Source organism: Tachyglossus aculeatus, chromosome 3 (assembly GCF_015852505.1).
Source record: "Tachyglossus aculeatus isolate mTacAcu1 chromosome 3, mTacAcu1.pri, whole genome shotgun sequence".
NCBI classification, from domain to species: Eukaryota; Metazoa; Chordata; class Mammalia; order Monotremata; family Tachyglossidae; genus Tachyglossus; species Tachyglossus aculeatus.
The window spans coordinates 109,613,074-109,632,742 of record NC_052068.1 but is presented as its reverse complement, the minus strand read 5'-3'; the positions used below and the strand labels follow the sequence as shown (position 1 = coordinate 109,632,742).

The 19,669-nt window shown below is 44.3% G+C and overlaps 1 protein-coding gene across 1 annotated transcript; it reads right to left on the bottom strand.

Moving 5' to 3' along the window:
* Positions 1-4,106: 4,106 nt before the first annotated feature.
* On the bottom strand, positions 4,107-18,545 carry LOC119925401 (olfactory receptor 10A7-like). The gene is made up of 2 exons (XM_038743462.1): positions 18,394-18,545; positions 4,107-4,638 (listed from the first exon to the last, which is right to left on the bottom strand). Exons 1-2 carry the CDS (start codon positions 18,543-18,545, stop codon positions 4,107-4,109), a joined length of 684 nt encoding a protein of 227 aa, XP_038599390.1.
* Between the last annotated feature and the right edge of the window lie 1,124 nt (positions 18,546-19,669).

Genomic DNA, 19,669 nt, shown 5'->3' with positions numbered 1-19,669 from the left:
GATCTGATTATCTTCTATCTACCCCACTGTTATGTGTAGTGTCTGGCACAAAATAAGTGGTTAAATACCATTTTCACTATAATTCCTATTTTTAATCTCAATCATAGTTATGGAGTGATTAATGTGTGCAAAGCACAGTACTAGCACTTGGGAGAGGTGGTAGACATGTTCCCTAACTATAAAGACCTTACAGTCTAAGCTATTTGGCCAATATGAATATGGCATCTAAAATCCTCATCATCAATACTCATCAACTGCACTGCTTTAAGTATTGCTTCACTGGGGAAGTTTTCATGGAGTTATTTCAGACAACCTCTATGGATACTAATTATGGTACTCATTTAGTGTATGTCAAAGCATAAGCAAAGCCTAAGGAGACACTGAAGTAGACCAAATCATCACCACCACTACTATTTATTGAGCACTTACTGTGTGCAGACCACTGTGCTAACCACATGGGAGAGTTGGTAGATGTATTCCTTGCCCAAAGTGAACATATACAGTAGAGGGGGAGACAGGTGTTAATAAAAATCAGACACTAATCCATGTCAAACATGAGACTCAAATCAACACCTACTGTTACAATTAACATCAACTCAACAATTAACATTAACATTTACTGAGCCCTTACTATGTGCAGAGCACTGTGATAAGTGCTTGGAAGAGTACAATTCAACAGACTTAGCAGAAAGATTCCCTGCCCATAATGAGCTTACAACTTTCACCCATGTTCCTGGGAAAATGTGGATAAATACTGACATTAAATTTGTGTGGAAGTATCTTAAATATTCCAAGTGATTTGAATAAATCTTGGGAAAGATGGAGTGGATGACTGCTCCAGGGGTATGTAAAACCGTTCCAATGAACCAAGATGACTTGAGGAATATGTAAGTTACATGACTTTTATTAATGAATTTAATGACAGAAACCTTGAATTGCATGTAAAAAGTATATGAAATGCATTAAGGGTTAATAATACAGAATTAAGAATAGTTCTGTTATCATTGACTCTCAATCTAAGCATTCTTTTCCTAAGTATGAACCTTGGACTGTTCCATTTTGCAGATGAAATACAGATAGAACGTGGGCCTGGGAGTCAGAGGTCATGACTCTATTACTTCTCTGCTGTGTGACCTTGGGCAAGACACTTCATTTCTCTGTGCCTTAGTTCCCTCATCAGTAAAATGGAGATTAATCCTGTGAACTCTACGTGGAACAAGGGACTGTGTCCAACCCAATAATCTTGTATCTACCTCAGCTCATAGAACAGTGATTGGCACATAATGAGCATTTAATAAATACCATGGAATTTATTCTCATGGGAGTTTTCCAGTGTCCCTAAACTGCAGGGCCATCTTTTTGGGTTATTCTTGGTCATTTACATGACTATCACTGCAGGAATAAAACCAAGGCCAATCAAACACTCCACATCCCCATATACCTTCCCTTAGAAATCTGTTGCCCATAGTTACTCTCCCCAGAATGCTGGTGAACCTCTGGACACAGAACAGAACTATTGCTTTCCCTGTTTGTGCATCTCTGCTGTATACTTCGATTTTTCTAGGTGCTACAGAATTTGTCCTCCTGACAATGATGGCATATGATTTTTTATGGTATTTTCTAAGCATTTACTATGTTCCAGGCACTGTACTAAGCATAGGTGTAGATACAAACTAATCAGGTCGGACCCAATTAATGTCCCACATTGGGCTAATCACTATCTTTTTCATTCATTTATTCATTCAATCGTATTTATTGAGCACTTAGGGTGTGCAGAGAACTGTACTAAGCACTTGGAAAGTACAATTCAGAAACAAATAGAGACAATCCCTACCCAACAATGGGTTTCAGATGTGAGAACTAATATATCAAGAAGAGAAATAGCCAGCCCAAGGTTACACAAGAAGATGAGTTGCAGAGCTGGGTTTAGAACCCAGGTGCTTCAGAATTCCAGGCCCACACTCCCTCCACTAGGCCATGCGACTGCTCTTGTTATGTAGCCATATTTAACCAGCTCAGATAGAGCAAATATATTGAGTCTCTAAACAGCCCTTTGTGATTTGGATAAAGTTAACAATTTTTTTCTGTGGCTTGCATCAGTACTGAAGTTGAGCTTCTGCCATAAGATGTGACTATGCTGATTGTAATGGTTCCTTTCCAGTTGACACTTCTGTACTATGTCAAAATCATCCCTCTGTCTTTCGGGCCACAATGTCTGCACCATCTGCTCCTCCCACCTCATTGTCATAACCGTGAACTTTGGATCTGGTATCCTCAGGTATTCTCTGGCCAAGGCTTCACTGAGGTGGTATGGACAAGCTGCTCTCCTTTTTTACTGGTAAGCTTAACCCGCTGATACTCAGCCTGAAAAAAGGAGGGGACCACAACTCTTAAACTAATATATCAACATGTGAATTCCTAAACCAAGCCCCCAAGCCAAAGAAGAATTTTCATTATAGGTAGCAGCATATCAAAGTTCAAAGGGCATGGGTCTGGGAGTCAAAGAACCTGTGTTCTAATCTCAATTCTACACATTTAGTTACTGTGACCTTCTCTGTGCTTCTGCAAAATAGGGATTCAACACCTGTTCTCTCTCCTCTGACTGTGAGGCCCACGTGAGACTTGATTATCTGTCCAGGCTCTTTCTATAAGGGTGTTACTTTCCTCTATTCCCTCTTGAATTTCTTACTGTTGTTCATGAAACACCTTCTAAAGGGTCAAGTTTACCTTCCATTATATTTTAATCTACCAAATGTTAACCCCACCTAAAACATGATATGCACAGCCTGGTCTAAATAAACTGAATTGGGAAGCAGTGTGACCTAGTGGATAAACCATGGGCCTGGGAGGCAGAAGGACCTGGTTTCTAATCTCAACTCCACCACTTGTCTGCTGTGTGACCTTGGACAAGCCACTTCACTTCCCTGTGCCTCAGGTTCTCATCTGTAAAATGGGGATTAAGACTGTTAGCCCCACGTGGGACATGGACTATGCAAAACCGGATTAGCTCGCATCGACCCCAGTACTTAATACAGTGCCTAACTCACAGTAAGCACTTAGTACTATTAAAAAGTCTGATCAAAGGAACTGAATAAATGGTAGCTCTAGATGTCACTATTTAATGAGTTTTTTTAATTTTGGAATTAGAAGAATACTCTCCTTGAGCTCTGTTGCATACAGGCAATTACTAGATGTCACTTCAATTATGGTTTTGCTTCAAAACCTAAACCCATAATTGGATTTACACACATGGGCAACATCTGTTTAAATACGAATAGGGGAGAATTCCTTAGAAGAACGGGGTAGTGATCCTGGAAATAGGAGTGGATCAGGAGCAGCAGGAACTTGTCTGTAAAATGAAAAATCAATCTAACCTTCAAATTCCAGGAACTCCTAAATATTCTTTTCTGATCTTCTCTTCAAACTTTTAAAATAAAACAATAGAACATTAATACATATCAGTAATTCTGTAATGCTACAAAAGATTGTCTTCATGCTCTGCAAACAGTAAGCCCTCAATCAATACCATTAATTCATGGAGAAAATGCCCAACTTTACATGTTGATGTTTTGGTATTTCATTTCTTCCTAGACTGAGTTCTTACTGTTGTTGTCTATTTTAATTCTGAGAACAAGGAACGGGCCTCTGACATTTCTCCATGGTCTTCCCAAGAGCCCAGAATATTCCGTGCATACAGTGAGCACTCAGCAAATGATATAGATGGGAAGGTACCAAATAATAGTGCCTGAGCAAAGTCATTGAGTTTATACCTCAATAAAATCACCTTGTTACCTCCCCAGCACTTAGAACAGTGCTTTGCACATAGTAAATGCTTAACGAATGCTATTATTATTATTATTATTATTATTATTATTATTTAAAAAGTCACCTCTCAGATCCTGGGGAGATACGTTTTACACAGAATTCTCTTAAGAGAAGCTTTAACCTCTTGATTCCTCAGACTGTAGATCAAGGGATTTAGCATGAGTGAAGACTAAATAGGAGAGAGAAAACAGCTTCTTCGTCTCAGTAAAGTAGGAGACTTTCACTTGGAAATAAGGTGAACCCACAGACCCAAAGAACAGTGAGACCACAATGACATGGGATTAGGAGGTGGAGAAGGCTTTGTGATAGCTCTCGGTGGAGGACATCTTCAGGATGGTGATGAGGATGCAGACATAATATACAACAATCATTCCAAAGGGAAGCATAAGGTCGATAACAGTCATGGCTACACTGTATATCTCAAGCGTGAATTTGTCCGTGCACACCAGGTCTAAGAGAGGAGGGCTATCACAGAAGAAATGGTTAATTACATTAGGCCCACAGAAGGGCAATGAAAACATCATTGCAGTCTGTATTGTTGCTACGGGAATCACTGATAGCCAGGAAGACAAGGGCAGCTTCAGACAGAACCTTCGGTTCATGATGAGTGAATAGTGGAGCAGATCACAGCTGGTGGCATGTCTGTCACAAGCCATCGTTGTCAGGATCCCACATTCTGCGGAACCGAAAAAGAAGGCAAAATACATCTGGGCTGCACATCCATCAAGGGAAATACCTTTACCGTTGGACAGGAAATTGGTGAGCATTTGGGGTATGACAGTGGTGTAGCCAATATCCATAAGGGACAGGCTCCTGAGGAAAAGGTAAATGGGGATTTGAAGGGCAGGGTCCACAGTGGAGACCAACACCAAGAGGGAGCTTCCTATCAAGGTTATTAGGTGTACTACAAGGAAAATCATTAACAGGATGACCTGAAATTCATGGAGGTGGAGAAACCCAAAAGGATGAATTCAGTTAGGAGTGACTGATTGCCTTCCCTCAATCACATTTTTTTTTGCAATGTAAGTACAGAAATATCTGGGCCCAAAATATGTCTTCTCCGTTCAGGAAAATAATAAGTAGCATCTTTTTCAGAGTCCAGGTCTTCCCTATGAACATATTCTCAGAATGAACTTGGGTAGCTTGTTTGGTCAAGGATCAAGGAGGTGATCATAGCATGATATATATGGTGTCTAGGTTCTCAGTGTTCAGAAGCAAGTTAAGGAGACTGGGAAAGTAGTGAAGTTAGCCAATCATACAAATTCTGCAAAGGGATAAAGAGTTTCATTTTACCGTCACTTTGCTATTAGTGTTTATCATTATTGAACCCACATTTTTCCCACCACACTATATGTTATCACCTTTATAGGAACTAAGCTTGCTGGGGGAATGAAATAATCACAGCACCCCAATCCATGACTCCCACATAGAAATTTCTTCAACTTCTGGTCACACAAACACACCTCCACACATTGATCTACACCCTCACAGACAACCATCTGTACACAAACACAGTTACACACGTGCACACAGCCTGGGTGCTCATGTGCCCAACAAGGACTGGGTGAAAATTTTTCACACAAAACCAACAACCAAAAAATCTACCCACTCATCTGTACCCCCTGCCCAAGAATCCTGAGATCTCTCCCTGAAGAGGCCTCATCCTGTGCACACCACCTACCATCACTTACGATAGAGACCTGCCTAAGGACACTTAGATCTGTCCACCAAGAGGCCACAAAGCATCATGTACAAACGAACATTGCCCAGGAAAAAGATCTTCCCCATCTCCAACTTTCTGAACCATTGAGATCCCTTTCTCACACTCCTTCTCTTTTTTCCACCCCTACACTGATCCTCGGGGAATTCAAAATCTACATTGATGTTCCTGACAAACTTTCTACTGCCAGCTTTCTATCATTCCTAAACTCTACTCACCTACTGTTCCACCTCAGCTCACTCACTCATTGACACACATTTGGACACACATTTGATCTCATCAACTCTAGTCACTGTAAAAACTGTACCCTTACCAAAGGTGAAATCTCTTTATCTGTCCATAGTGTTTTCAACTGGCTACTCTCCCACACACTTCATACGAACAAATCCGTCCAGTTCCCCAATAGAAATCTCCAGTGTTTTGTCTTTGCCCAATTTTCTCCAATTATCATGCCCCCTTTAGCCTACACACAGAAACTACCGTCCCATGATGACCAAATAGACACCTTCAAAATCTCCCTCTCTACTGAATTTAACTCATTCACTCTGGACTCTCCTTGCCATTAGCCTTTTGATTTCATTTGACTGACCCATGAAAAATTCATCCTTCTGCCGTGGGCATCATCTACCTATTTTATGGTTGCTTCTGCATGTTAATTGTTAACTGCCCTCTATGATGTGATCATCAGCTTATTTTCTTATTGCCATCGCATGTTAAATGTTAACTGCTCTCCATGATGTCATCTGCTTATTTTATTATTGCTACTGCATTATTGCTACTGCATGTTAATTGTTAATTGTTAACTAATCGCTGTGCTGTAATTTACCTTGCTGACCTCACCATGAACTATCAATTCCCCTGCTCCTATCTGCCCCTGGCAGTCCTTACCTTCCCCTTCCCCTCTCCCACCCAACTCTTTCCCTCCCTTTCCCCCGTCCCCACCTCTACCCCTCATCCCCTCCCCAGAATCCCTCTGTACCATCTCCAAACCTCAACCCCTCCCTTAAAACCCCCTCCCTCCCCTTCTCCCCACCCCCATTCCAGTTTTCCTTTCTCATCGCCATCCCTCTTCCCCCTCTCCTTGCCCAGGCCCTGCCAACTCATTCCAATACAAACCCTCCCCACCCCAAACACCCTTCCCCCTCCCTCCAGATCTGCTGCCAGGTGTGGCCTTTGTCACCTCCACTCCATTATGGGTAAACTCTTTTTCATCCTTAACCTCTTATTTTCCAGATCTCTCCTCCTCCTCGCCCTAACCGAAACTCGGCTCAATGCGGATGACACGGTCTCTTCTGCTGCTCTCTCCAGAGTCCTCTTCTTTTCCCCAACACACCCACTCACCAACTTGGTCATACCCTCGACCTCATCATCTCCTATCGCTGCACTGTGTCCACCCTCACCAACTCTGAAATCCCTCTCTCTGATCATAATCTTCTCACCTGCCTCCTCACTCACACTCCTTTCCCCTGTAAATCCATATTACTCCCTCATAGAGATCTTCGCTCTCTTGACCCCATCCATCTTTTGGAGCGCCTCACACCCCACCTCGCTGCCCTCTCCTCTCTACCCAGTATTGATGATCAGATTACTGCTCTCAACTCTACCTTTCTACTCAGCTAGACTCACTCGTTCCCCTTTCCCTTCACCGCTCTCGTACAACTAACCCACAGCCCTGGATCACTGCCACTGTCCGCCTCCTTCGCTCTTATGCTCGAGCTGCCGAATGCTGCTGGCGAAAGTCTAAACACCATGCCAATCTCGTTCACTTCAAGTTTATCCTTTCCTGTCTTAACTCAGCCCTCTCCTCTGCCAGACAAAACTATTTCTCCTCCCTCATTGACACCCATGCCCATCACCCCTGCCAGCTCTTCCGTACATTCAACTCCCTTCTCAGACCCCCGTTTCCTCCCCCTCCGCCTTCCCTCACCCCCAACGATCTGGCCTCCTACTTTATTAACAAAATTAAATTCATCAGGTCCGACCTCCCCAAAATCACTTCCCCCCCTTCTCCAACCCCCCGGCTCTCATCACTCTCTGCTACTCTCCCATCCTTCCCAGCAGTATCCTCAGAGGAGGTCTCCTAACTCCTCTCAAGTGCTACTCCGGCCACCTGTGCTTCTGACCCCATTTCCCCTCATCTCATGAAATCTCTCCCTCCATCCCTTCTCCCCTCCTTAACTTCCATCTTCAACCTATCACTCTTCACTTGTTCCTTCCCCTCTGCCTTCAAACATGTACATGCCTCTCCCATCCTAAAAAACCCCTCTCTTGACCCCACCTCACCTTCTAGTTATTGCCCCATATCCCTCCTACCATTCCTTTCCAAACTCCTTGAACGAGTTGTCTACATGTGCTGCCTCGAATTCCTCAGCACCAATTCTCTCCTCGACTCCCTCCAGTCTGGGTTCCGTCCCCTATATTCCACGGAAACTGCCCTCTCAAAGGTCAACAATGACCTCCTGCTTGCCAAATCCAACGGCTCATACTCCATCCTAATCCTCCTCGACCTCTCGGCTGCCTTCGACACTGTGGACCACCCCCTTCTCCTCAATACGCTATCTGACCTTGGCTTCACAGACTCTGTCCTCTCCTGGTTCTCCTCTGATCTCTCCGGTCGTTCATTCTCAGTCTCTTTTGCAGGCTCCTCCTCCCCTTCCCATCCCCTTACTTTGGGGGTTCCCCAAGGTTCAGTGCTTGGTCCCCTTCTGTTCTCGATCTACATTCACTCCCTTGGTGACCTCATTCGCTCCCACGGCTTCAACTATCGTCTCTATGCTGATAACACCCAGATCTACATCTCTGACCCTGCTCTCTCCCCCTCTCTCCAGGCTCTCATCTCCTCCTGCCTTCAGGACATCTCCATCTGGATGTCTGCCCGCCACCTAAAACTCAATATGTCCAAAACGGAACTCCTTGTCTTCCCTTCCAAACCCTGCCCTCTCCCTGACTTTTCCATCTCTGTTGACGGCACTACCATCCTTCCCATCTCACAAGTCTGCAACCTTGGTGTCATCCTCGACTCCGCTCTCTTATTCACCCCTCACATCCAAGCCATCACCAAAACCTGCCGGTCTCAGCTCCGCAACGTTGCCAGGATCCGCCCTTTCCTCTCCATCCATACAGCTACCCTGCTCATTCAAGGTCTCATCCTATCACGTCTGGACTACTGCATCAGTCTTATCTCTGATCTCCCATCCTCGTGTCTCTCCCCACTTCAATCCATACTTCATGCTGCTGCCCGGATTGTCTTTGTCCAGAAACGCTCTGGGCATGTTACTCCCCTCCTCAAAAATCTTCAATGGCTACCAATCAATCTGCGCATCAGGCAGAAACTCCTCACCCTGGGCTTCAAGGCTCTCCATCACCTCGCCCCCTTCTACCTCACCTCCTTTCTCTCCTTCTACAGCCCACCCCGCACCCTCCGCTCCTCTGCCGCTAATCTCCCCACTGTACCTCGTTCTCGCCTGTCCCGCCATCGACCCCCGGCCCACGTCATCCCCCGGGCCTGGAATGCCCTCCCTCTGCCCATCCGCCAAGCTACCTCTCTTCCTCCCTTCAAGGCCCTACTGAGAGCTCACCTCCTCCAGGAGGCCTTCCCAGACTGAGCTCCTTCCTTCATCTCCCCCTCTTCCCCATCTCCATCCCCCCCATCTTACCTCCTTCCCTTCCCCCCAGCACCTGTATATATGTATATATGTTTGTACATATTTATTACTCTATTTATTTATTTATTCATTCAATTATTTATTTTATTTATTTATTTATTTTACTTGTACATATCTATTCTATTTATTTTATTTTGTCAGTATGTTTGTTTTTTTCTGTCTCCCCCTTTTAGACTGAGCCCACTGTTGGGTAGGGACTGTCTCTATATGTTGCCAACTTGTACTTCCCAAGCGCTTAGTACAGTTTTCTGCACTCAATAAGCGCTGAATACATATGATTGATTGATTGATTGATTGATTCTCCCACTCCACAAGATTCACCGGAAAAGGAGGAAGTGTCGGCTTCTTTCTCGCACCACAATATCGCTTTTGCACTATCCCTCCTCCCACTTCCCTTTCCTTCCCCTCCTTTGAAGCCCATATTATTCACTTCTACCGTCCCCTCCAGATTCTTGTAGCCATCATCTACCTCCCCCTTCGCATCACCTCCAATTTATTTAACGATTTTGACTCCTTTCTCACCTTCTTTCTCTCCTTTTCCATGCCCACTCTGATCCTCGGAGACTTAAACATCCACATGGATGTCCTTGCTGACTTCTCTGCCACCTGCCTTCCATCTCTCCTTGATGCTGCCAAACTCATGCTCCACCCCACCTCACCTACTCACCAACCTGGTCACACCCTCGACCTCATCATCTCCTACCGTTGCACTATCTCCACCCTCACCAACGCTGAAATCCCTCTCTCTGATCAAAACCTTCTCACCTGTGTCCTCACTCACAATCCTCCCCCCGTAAATCTTATACTACTGCCTCACAGAGACATCTACTCTCTCGACCCCATCCATCTTTCTCAGCGCATCACAACCCACCTCGCCTCCCTATGCTCTCTACCCACTCTTGATGAGCAGATTACTGTTCTCAACTCCACCCTCTCTACTCAACTCAGCTTACTTGCTCCCCCGTCCCTGCGCCGCTCTCGCACCACTGACACACAGCCTTGGATCACTGCCACTATCTGCCTCCTTCGCTCAAGTGCTCGAGCTGCTGAACGCTGCTGACGAAAGTCAGAACACCAAGCCAAACTTGTTCACTTCAAGTTTATCATTTCCTGCCTTAAATCTGCCCTCTTCTCTGCCAGGCAAAACTATTTTTCCTCCATTATTGACTCCCATTCCCATCATCCCCGTCAGCTGTTCCGTACATTTAACTCCCTTCTCAGGCTCCCTATTCCTTCCCCACCTCCATCCCTCACCCGCAACCGTCTGGGCTCCTATCTCATTAGTAAAATTAACTCCATCAGATCTGAGCTTCCCAAAGTCATCCCTCCCCCTTCTCCATCCCTTCTGCTCTCAACCCTCTCCACTACTCTCCCATCCCTCCCACCAGTATCTTCAGATGAGATCTCCTCTCTCGTCTCAAGAGCTACTCCATCGACCTGTGCTTCAGACCCTATGTCCTCACATCTCATGAAAACTCTCACCCCTTCCCTCCTCCTTAACTTTCATCTTCAACTGCTTACTCTCCACTGGTTCCTTCCCCTCTGCTTTCAAACATGCCCACGTCTCCCCCATCCTAAAATGAAACTCTCTTAACCCCTCTGCCCCTTCTAGTTATCGCCCAATCTCCCTCCTACCCTTCCTTTCCAAACTCCTAGAACGAGTCATCTACACTTGCTGCCTCGAATTCCTCAACGCCAACTCTTTCCTTGACCCCCTCCAATCTGGCTTCCGTCCTCTACACTCCACCAAAACTGCACTGTCAAGGTCACCAATGACCTCCTTTTGGCCAAATCCAATGGCCAAATCTATCCTAATTCTCCTCGACCTCTCAGATGCCTTCGACATTGTGGATCACCCCTTTCTCCTCTACAGGGTATCCAAGCTTGGCTTTACAGACTCCGTCCTCTCCTGGTTCTCCTCTTATCTCTTCAGCCATTCTTTCTCAGTCTCCTTTGAGGGCTCCTCCTCCCACTCCCGCTCCCTGACTGTAGGGGTCCTCAAGGGTCAGCTCTTGGTCTCCTTCTGTTCTCTATCTACAATCACTCCCTTGGTGAACTCATTCACTCCCACGGCTTCAACTCTAATCTCTACGCTGATGACACCCAAATCTACATCTCTACCCCAGTTCTCTCTCCCTCCCTCCAGGCTCTATCTCCTCCTGCCTCCAGGACATCTCCATCTGGATGCCTGCCCACCATTTAAAACTCAATATGTCCAAGAGTGAACTCCTTATCTTCCCTCCAAGCCCCTGTCCTCTCCCTGACTTTTCCATCACTGTAGACTGCACTACCATCCTTCCCATCTCACAAGCCCACAACCTTGGTGTCATCCTCGACTCCATTCTGTCATTCACCACACACATCCAATCTGTCACCACAACCTGCCAGCCTTACCACAACATCACCAAGATCCCCGCTTTCCTCTCCATCAAAACTGCTACATTGCTGGTTTAATCTCTCATCCTATCCCAACTGGATTACTGCTTCATCCTCCTCTCTGATCTCCCATCCTTCTGTCCCTCCCCGCTTAAGTCTATACTTCACTCTGCTTCCCGGATTATCTCTGTATAGAAACGTTCTGGGCATGTCACTCCCTTCCTCAAAAATCTCCAGTGGTTGCAAGTCAACTTACGAATCAAGCAAAAACTCCTCACTTTCAGCTTCAAGGCTCTCTATCACCTCTCCCCCTCCTACCTCACCTCCCCTCTCTCCTTCTACAGCCCGATCCGTTCCCTCTGCTCCTCTGCCCCTAACCTCCTCACTGTGCCTCATTCTCGCCTGTCCTGCCGTCGACCTCCGGCCCACATCCTTCCCCTATCCTGGAATTCACTCCCTCCACATATCTGCCAAGCTAGCTCTCTTCCTCCCTTCAAAGCCTTACTGAGAGATCACCTCTTCTAGGAGGCCTTCCCAAACTGAGCTCCCTTTTTCCTCTCCTCCTCTCCATCCCTCCCTCTTCCCTCCCTTCTTTCCCTCCCCACAGCACTTGTATATATATGTACAGATGTATTACTCTATTTATTTTACTTGTACATGTTTACTATTCTACTTATTTTGTTAATGATGTGCATATAGCTATAATTGTATTTATTCTGACCATTTCGGCACGTGTCAACATGTTTTGTTATGTTGTCTGTCTCCTCCCTCTGGACTGTGAGCCCATTGTTGGCTAGGGACTGTCTCTATATGTTGCCAACTTGTACTTCCAAAGCGCTTAGTACAGTGCTCTGCACACACTAATCACTTAATAAATGCAATAGAATGAATCAATCAATCAATAAATCTCATACCACTATCCCATAGCCCTGAAATACCCACAGTTCACTTGCAACACATCTGTGTATGAGCCATAGAGCAGAGTCACAGAGCACTGTTGGAGGAAATCTAGATATCAGGCCGATGTCGTCCACCTCAAGTTCATCCTTCTGTGCTTTAACTCTGCCCGGCAAGATAATTTCTAATTCCTTATTGACACCCATGCCCATTGCCCTCAGCATTTATTCCAGACTTTTAACTCCCTCCTCTCCCTGCCTCCCCAATCCCTTACCCTTAACGACCTGGCTACCTATTGTATCGAGAAAAATGTGATTTCCCTTAAACTTCTTCTTCGCCTAAGTACCTGGGGCTCCTTCCGGGCAGGGAATGGCTTTACCGACTCTCTTTTGTTGGACTCTCCCAAGTGCTTAGTGTCATGGTCTGCAAACAGCAATTGTTCAATAAACCCCATCGACGATAAAGATGATGTGGGCGCATCTGATCTTTCTGAAAACATTATCTCCCTGGGGCTGGGGAGACCCCACCCCTCCAAGGGATTTGAGGTTTTGGAGGGTTTGCTTACGGTGGAACTCCCCTGATGCTCCTCAGTCCCTCCCCCCTCCCCCCTCATCATCAATCTTTCTCAGCAGTATCTCAAGAGGAGAGATCTCCTGCTTTCCCTCAAAATCCATTCCCTCCACTGGCACATCTGACCCCATCCCTTTGCACCACCTCCTCCTTTCTTCTCTCCCTGACTGACACTTCAACTGCTCACTCTCCAATATCTTCTTCTCCACTGCTTTCAAATATGTTTATTCATGTCTTCCCATCCTAGAAAAACCCTCCCTTAATCCACTGCTCCCTCCAGTTATCACCCCATCTCCTTTCCTTTCCAAATTCCTTGATCATATTGCATACAACCACTGTTTCAAGTTCCTCTTCTCCAATTCCCTCTTTGACCCCCTCCAATCTGGCTTCCCTTCCCTTCACCTCTCTCTCAAAGATCACAAATGATCTCCTTCTTTTCAAATTCAACAGCCTCTATCCCATCCTAATCCTCCTCTGCCTTTCAGCTACAATCAACAGTGTCGATCTTCCCATTCTCTTCGGCTTCATTGACACTATCCTGCCCTGATTCTCCCTCTATCTCTCAGGTGCCTCGTTCTCAGTCTCTTTTGTGGACACCTCCTCTGCCTCTCTCCCCCTAATTGAGGCTGTCCCTCTAGTTTCAATTCTATTTCTCCTTCTATTCTTCATCTACACCCACTCCGTAGGAGACCTCATTCGCTCCACTGGCTTCAACTACCATCCCTATGTGGATGATTCCCAAATCTGTTTCCCCAGCTCTGATCTCTCTCCCTCTCTGCGGTTTTGCATTTCCTCCTGTACTCAAGACATCTTTACTAGGTTGTCTTGCCATCGAACTTTCCATGTCCAAAACAGAACTCCTTATCTTCTCAACCAAACCTTGTCCTCCCATTGACTTTTACATCACTGTAGACAACACCTGGGATAGCTCTATATATTCAACTGAAGTAGAAGATACTATGCTAATTAAGAAGCAACAAGAATGAAGGGTCAATGCTACACCTACATTTCTTTGAAATGACTTTTACAGAGTAATGAGTTAAAAGCAATGTTATTCTAAATAGAAAAAGATACTCAGTAAGCTTCTTAGTGGCAATCATACAATGCCTTGATTCAGTCTTTCAGGGGAAGTTACACCCCATATGTAAGAAGTTTCACAGAGTGCTGCAATTGAATACAAATCCTTTGGAGTTGTTAAAGAAGGTCATTTATTTTTCAAAAGTGAAGTTCCAGTGCTTAGCATTGTCACTACATTGACAAGTAACATCAGTCTGCCACCATACCAAGCATCAGCTCTGACCAAAACGGGAATCAAAGATTTTTAATATATGTTATACAACTGTTAGCTGTGCTTGGAATGAAGTACAGATCTTATGCTTAAAATGGTATGTTGCCTCTACAGCTAGGGACGCACTCACCGCAGTCTGGGAGATTACCCAGCTTCTCAGCTTAATTGATCAACAGAGTAAATCTAGAATTCAGGGAGGAATCCTTCTTTTGCCTTCCTTGAGGTGAGTGGATAAGATCAAAAAGTATGCACTACTGAGGGATCAACATTTAGTGACTTTTGTTTACCTCCTTCCAGTGGTTGTAGTAGTAAACATTCATTCTAATTTATGTATTGAAGTTTTTATTAAGTTTATTGAAGTTTTTATCATTTTTATCAAATGTTAATGAAAATTAAGTTATATAACAGATTTCTGTCTGAGATAATTGCTTGCAGATGGAAGATTAAAGCACAGCTAGTTATTTAATGGAGCAAATAGTTTATTTATGGGATTATTCTTTTTAAGTTTATAAACTGTTGTAATATTTCATGTTATTGGTAGTCTGAACCATGTGTCAGAAATTTTCCTCAATTTCTCCATTTGAGTCTTAAAAACACCATTACTTTATTTTTCTCAGATTTTTGGTTAGATATGGAAGGGGGAAGCTATTTTCTAGCAGATATTTGTAAATTTACTTTTAAATATATTCCTTTGTTACTATGGATCCATGGAAAGGCACTGGAAGGAATGAACTGGAAGAAACCGAAGGATCTAACCACCTTGCCTGTTTAATCTCCTTTAGATATGTTTCATGTCTAATGTCTGAATTAAATCCTGCAGTTGAGACTCCTGAAAGCATTATCAGATCTATTGGAGTTACCTAAGTGTGATTTTATTACCACTGTTCTCAACAATGTCAAATGTTAGAGAAGAACCTTTAAAATTGTATTTCTCAGAATGCATTCTCGAATTGTCTTTTAATATATAAACACTTCACAATGATAAAAAAATGCAACTAGCTGCTATCCCTTTGCCCTTTAATTTTTTTTTAATTTTTAAGGTGTTCCTGTCCATTTCCTAATCATTACATCTTGCCCCTAAGAATTTCCAAAATACCGAATATTACTTATCTTCTCCCATAACCAAGAAAGAAAGATCAAGACTGAGATATGTGTTTTACAACTGATGTAGCCAAGGGAAATAGGCATGAGCTGATGTTACTAGTGATCATTATCATCATTATTATTATTACTAAACATCTATGTGCCAAACACTGTCCTAAGCTATGTCCTAAAATCAAACCCAGTACCTGTACTACAATCTAAGAGAGATGAAGAAGACATATTTTATTCCTATTTAAGAAGGCCCAGAGAGGTTAACTGACATGCCAGGTTACACAGCAATCAAATCGCCGGGCTGGCCTGGAACTGCAGAACCCTAGTTCCCTGAATCCCAGTAGACCACACTGCCTCTGTGCACCTTAAGATAACACTACAGGGATATATCTAAAGCTGGGCCAGGCTAGGCAAGATCATGCTTTCAGTCTTGGCAGGGCTATAGTTCTGGAGTGCTTGACCCAGTATTTGCTTAGTACAGTGCCTGGCACATGGTAAGCACTTAACAAATACTATTATTATTATTATTATTATTATTATTATTATTATTATTATTATTATTATTATTATTATCCCCTTGCTTCTAGATCCTGTAAGAGGCAGGCTGGACATTTGGGCCCCGAGTCCACCTGGCTCCGGAACCAGTCTGGCTGAATGCCACCTATCGCAGTGCTCAGTTCAGTGCTTGACACTTAGTAAGCCCATATCAAATACAACAATGATGATTATTATCTGGTCCCTAAGAGGGGCCCTCCCCACTGAATTGGTTCATATTCATATTGGCAGAGAATAAGTTTCCCCAGCTGAGTCTCCCATATCCTCACGTCAAAGGCTGGCCACAGAGGTCAGAATAATGCCAGGCTGTGTAATGAGTTACACCAACACAGAGGCCTCCATGAGTTGGTGGAATCACTATGAAGATGTTAAGCCCCTCTACATTAGCGGTAACAATCAACCAATCATATTTATTCAGTACTTACTCTGTGCAGAGCACTATACTAAGTGCTTGAGAGAGTACAATACAACAAAGTTGGTAGTAATAGTTCCTGCGCTCAAAAATCCTCGGAAAAGGGTCCTAGATCACCTCTGTTCAACTGAGGCAGGGTAGCCACTGCTAGATGTAGTGAATTCCGGATAAGGAGATGATGATTATGGTATGTTAAGCACTTACGGTGTGTCAAGAACTCTTCTAAGCACTGGGGTAGATACAAGTTAATGGGCACAGTCCCTGTCCTATATGGGGCTAGCAGTGAAAGGAGCCAGGAGAATAGATATTTAATCCCCATGTTTCAGTTGAGGAAACCGAGACAGAGATAAATCAAGTGACTTGCCCAAGATAACAAAGAAAGCAATTGGCAAAGCCGGCATTCCAACCCAGATCTTCTGACTCCCAGGGTTTTGCACTTTCCACTAGGCCATGCTACTTCTCAAGAAGATGGATGTTGCCTTGGGCACATTGGGTATTGTGATGATGTCACATGAACCATATCGCCAAACTGCAGATTTCCCATCAACCAAAAGAGTTATGCCAGAGGAACTCCTGACTGCTTCCACATTGGTTCATTCCTCTCACATTTCCTTTCCAGGTCTGTGAGGTTGGAGCTACCAAGGTCAGCAGCAAATGGGTTCTTTTTCTGTACAGGGTGAAGGACAGGCTAATCAAAAACTGGACTTCCTTGTATACAAGACACCTGGCCACCTTGTTGGGAACAATTTTGGAATCTGTGGTCCTGGGCAGCCTTGGGCAAGGCACCAGACCAGAGAAGACCTAATCTAAACATGAGGGAATCAAATGCAAGGAGTGTAAACAGGTGGACAAAAGAAAGATTTCAAATATGCAGTGATACAAACCTGGGAGAATGTGTCTTGAAACTCTATTATATTGTATTCTCCTGAGCACCTAGTACAGTGCTCTGCACCCTGTAAGTTATCAATAGATAATATTTGTTTATCATTATTATCATTATTATTAGCAAAGCAACATGGCCAGTGGAAAGAGCATGGTCATTGGAGTCAGAGGACCTGGATTTCAATCACAGGTCTTCCAAATGCTTGCTGTATGACCTTGGACAAGTCACGTAATTTCTCCATGCCCCAGTTCTCCTGTTTGCCCTCCTACATACACTGTGAGCCCCATGTGGGATAGAGACTGTGTCCAACCTAATTCAGTCATATCTAACGCAGCACATAGAACTATGTTGAACACATAGACAGTGCTTAACAAATACCATGAACGAAAATGAAAACAGCTCACCTTGGGGATCATTGGTGGACAGTTAATAGACAACAGGAAAGGATTAACCAATCTCTTTATTCTCTTTCCTTTTCCCTGATTGCTGGCCTGCTTCTCTGGACTCTGGGAGTGGCCTGAGACCACCAAGGTTAGGAGTAAGAAAGAAAACAACAACGGATAGGTGGCAAACTTTAAGACAACCCCATCAAGCAACTCAATGTATTCAAGTTGGGATACCAGGGTAGGCTTAGTCAGTGAAGTGGCTACACTGGGGGAAGAATGCTAAAACATTGTAGCAGGGGAAGTCCAAGTAACCATAAGGATTTTTAGACTAGCAACACTACAGAGACACCATTTCAGAATTGACAGCCAAGTTCAAGAGCAATTTACAATCTTCACGAGGAGTTCACAAACCAAAACATGTCCACCTCAGGTTTGCAGAGTTCTCCTTCTGAAAGAGAAATCTGAAACAACTACACTTTTAAGTCTGAGAACACCGCCTGAAACAAGAACTGTGTTACCAGTGTATGTTCCACAGCAGGTAGTAGAGTCAGTGTCATCTCATGTAGTTATTCTAAAATAAAACATTTTTCAGTTATTGCTCAAATTAGATGTTTTCTGGCCTGGTCCTGCTTCTGTTTTCCTAAACTCTTCACCACCAACCATGCCACCCACATTCCTAGAATCTGGATCAGGTTGCTTTGACAACAGAAATCCCAGTTACCTAGTGACAGTGCGATTGTGGACATGGGAGGTTTGTAAATGAATTTTATCTTGAAATTTTTCTATGACCAATAAAGACAGCTTTATTTCAACCTCTTCAAATGTGTTCCATTGAAATCTTTCCATCAACCTAACTTCAAACTCCAATGCCATTTTTCAATTTATTTCATTCTAGATCTAATTCTAATTTTCGTCTTTTTTCCACCTTTATAGCTAGGTCATTATAGTGTAAATTGTTCTGTCCTTTAAGTCCATTTACCAGGTAAAATAAGATTTCGAAGTTCTGTAACAATAACAATCCTGGTACTGTAACTGATTTTTGAAGCACTGTTCTTTGGAATTTTATGCAATGCACCTCCTATTGAATCTCCACTGCAGAAGTAGGTAAAATAACCCTAGAGTAGTACTTCATCAGTTAACTTTTATTAACTGCTGCCTTCGACACTGTGGACCACCCCCTTCTCCTCAACACGCTATCCAACCTTGGCTTCACTGACTCCGTCCTCTCCTGGTTCTACTCTTATCCCTCCGGTCGTTCATTCTCAGTCTCTTTTGCAGGCTCCTCCTCCCCCTCCCATCCCCTTACTGTGGGGGTTCCTCAAGGTTCAGTTCTTGGTCCCCTTCTGTTCTCGATCTACACTCACTCCCTTGGTGACCTCATTCGCTCCCACGGCTTCAACTATTATCTCTACGCTGATGATACCCAAATCTACATCTCTGCCCCTGATCTCTCCCCCTCCCTCCAGGCTCGCATCTCCTCCTGCCTTCAGGACATCTCCATCTGGATGTCTGCCCGCCACCTAAAACTCAACATGTCCAAGACTGAACTCCTTGTCTTCCCCCCTAAACCCTGCCCTCTACCTGACGTTCCCATCATTGTTGGCACTACCATGCTTCCCGTCTCAGAAGCCCACAACCTTGGTGTCATCCTCGACTCCACTCTCTCGTTCACCCCTCACATACAAGCCGCCACCAAAACCTGCCAGTCTCAGCTCTGCAACATTGCCAAGATCCGCCCTTTCCTCTCCATCCAAACTGCTACCCTGCTCATTCAAGCTCTCATCCTATCCCATCTGGACTACTGTATCAGCCTCCTCTCCGATCTCCCATCCTCTTGTCTCTCCCCACTTCAATCAATATTTCACGCAGCTGTCCGGATTGCCTTTGTCCAGAAACGCTCTGGGCATGTTACTCCCCTCCACAAAAATCTCCAGTGGCTACCAGTCAACCTACGCATCAGGAAGAAATTCCTCACCCTCGGCTTCAAGGCTCTCCAT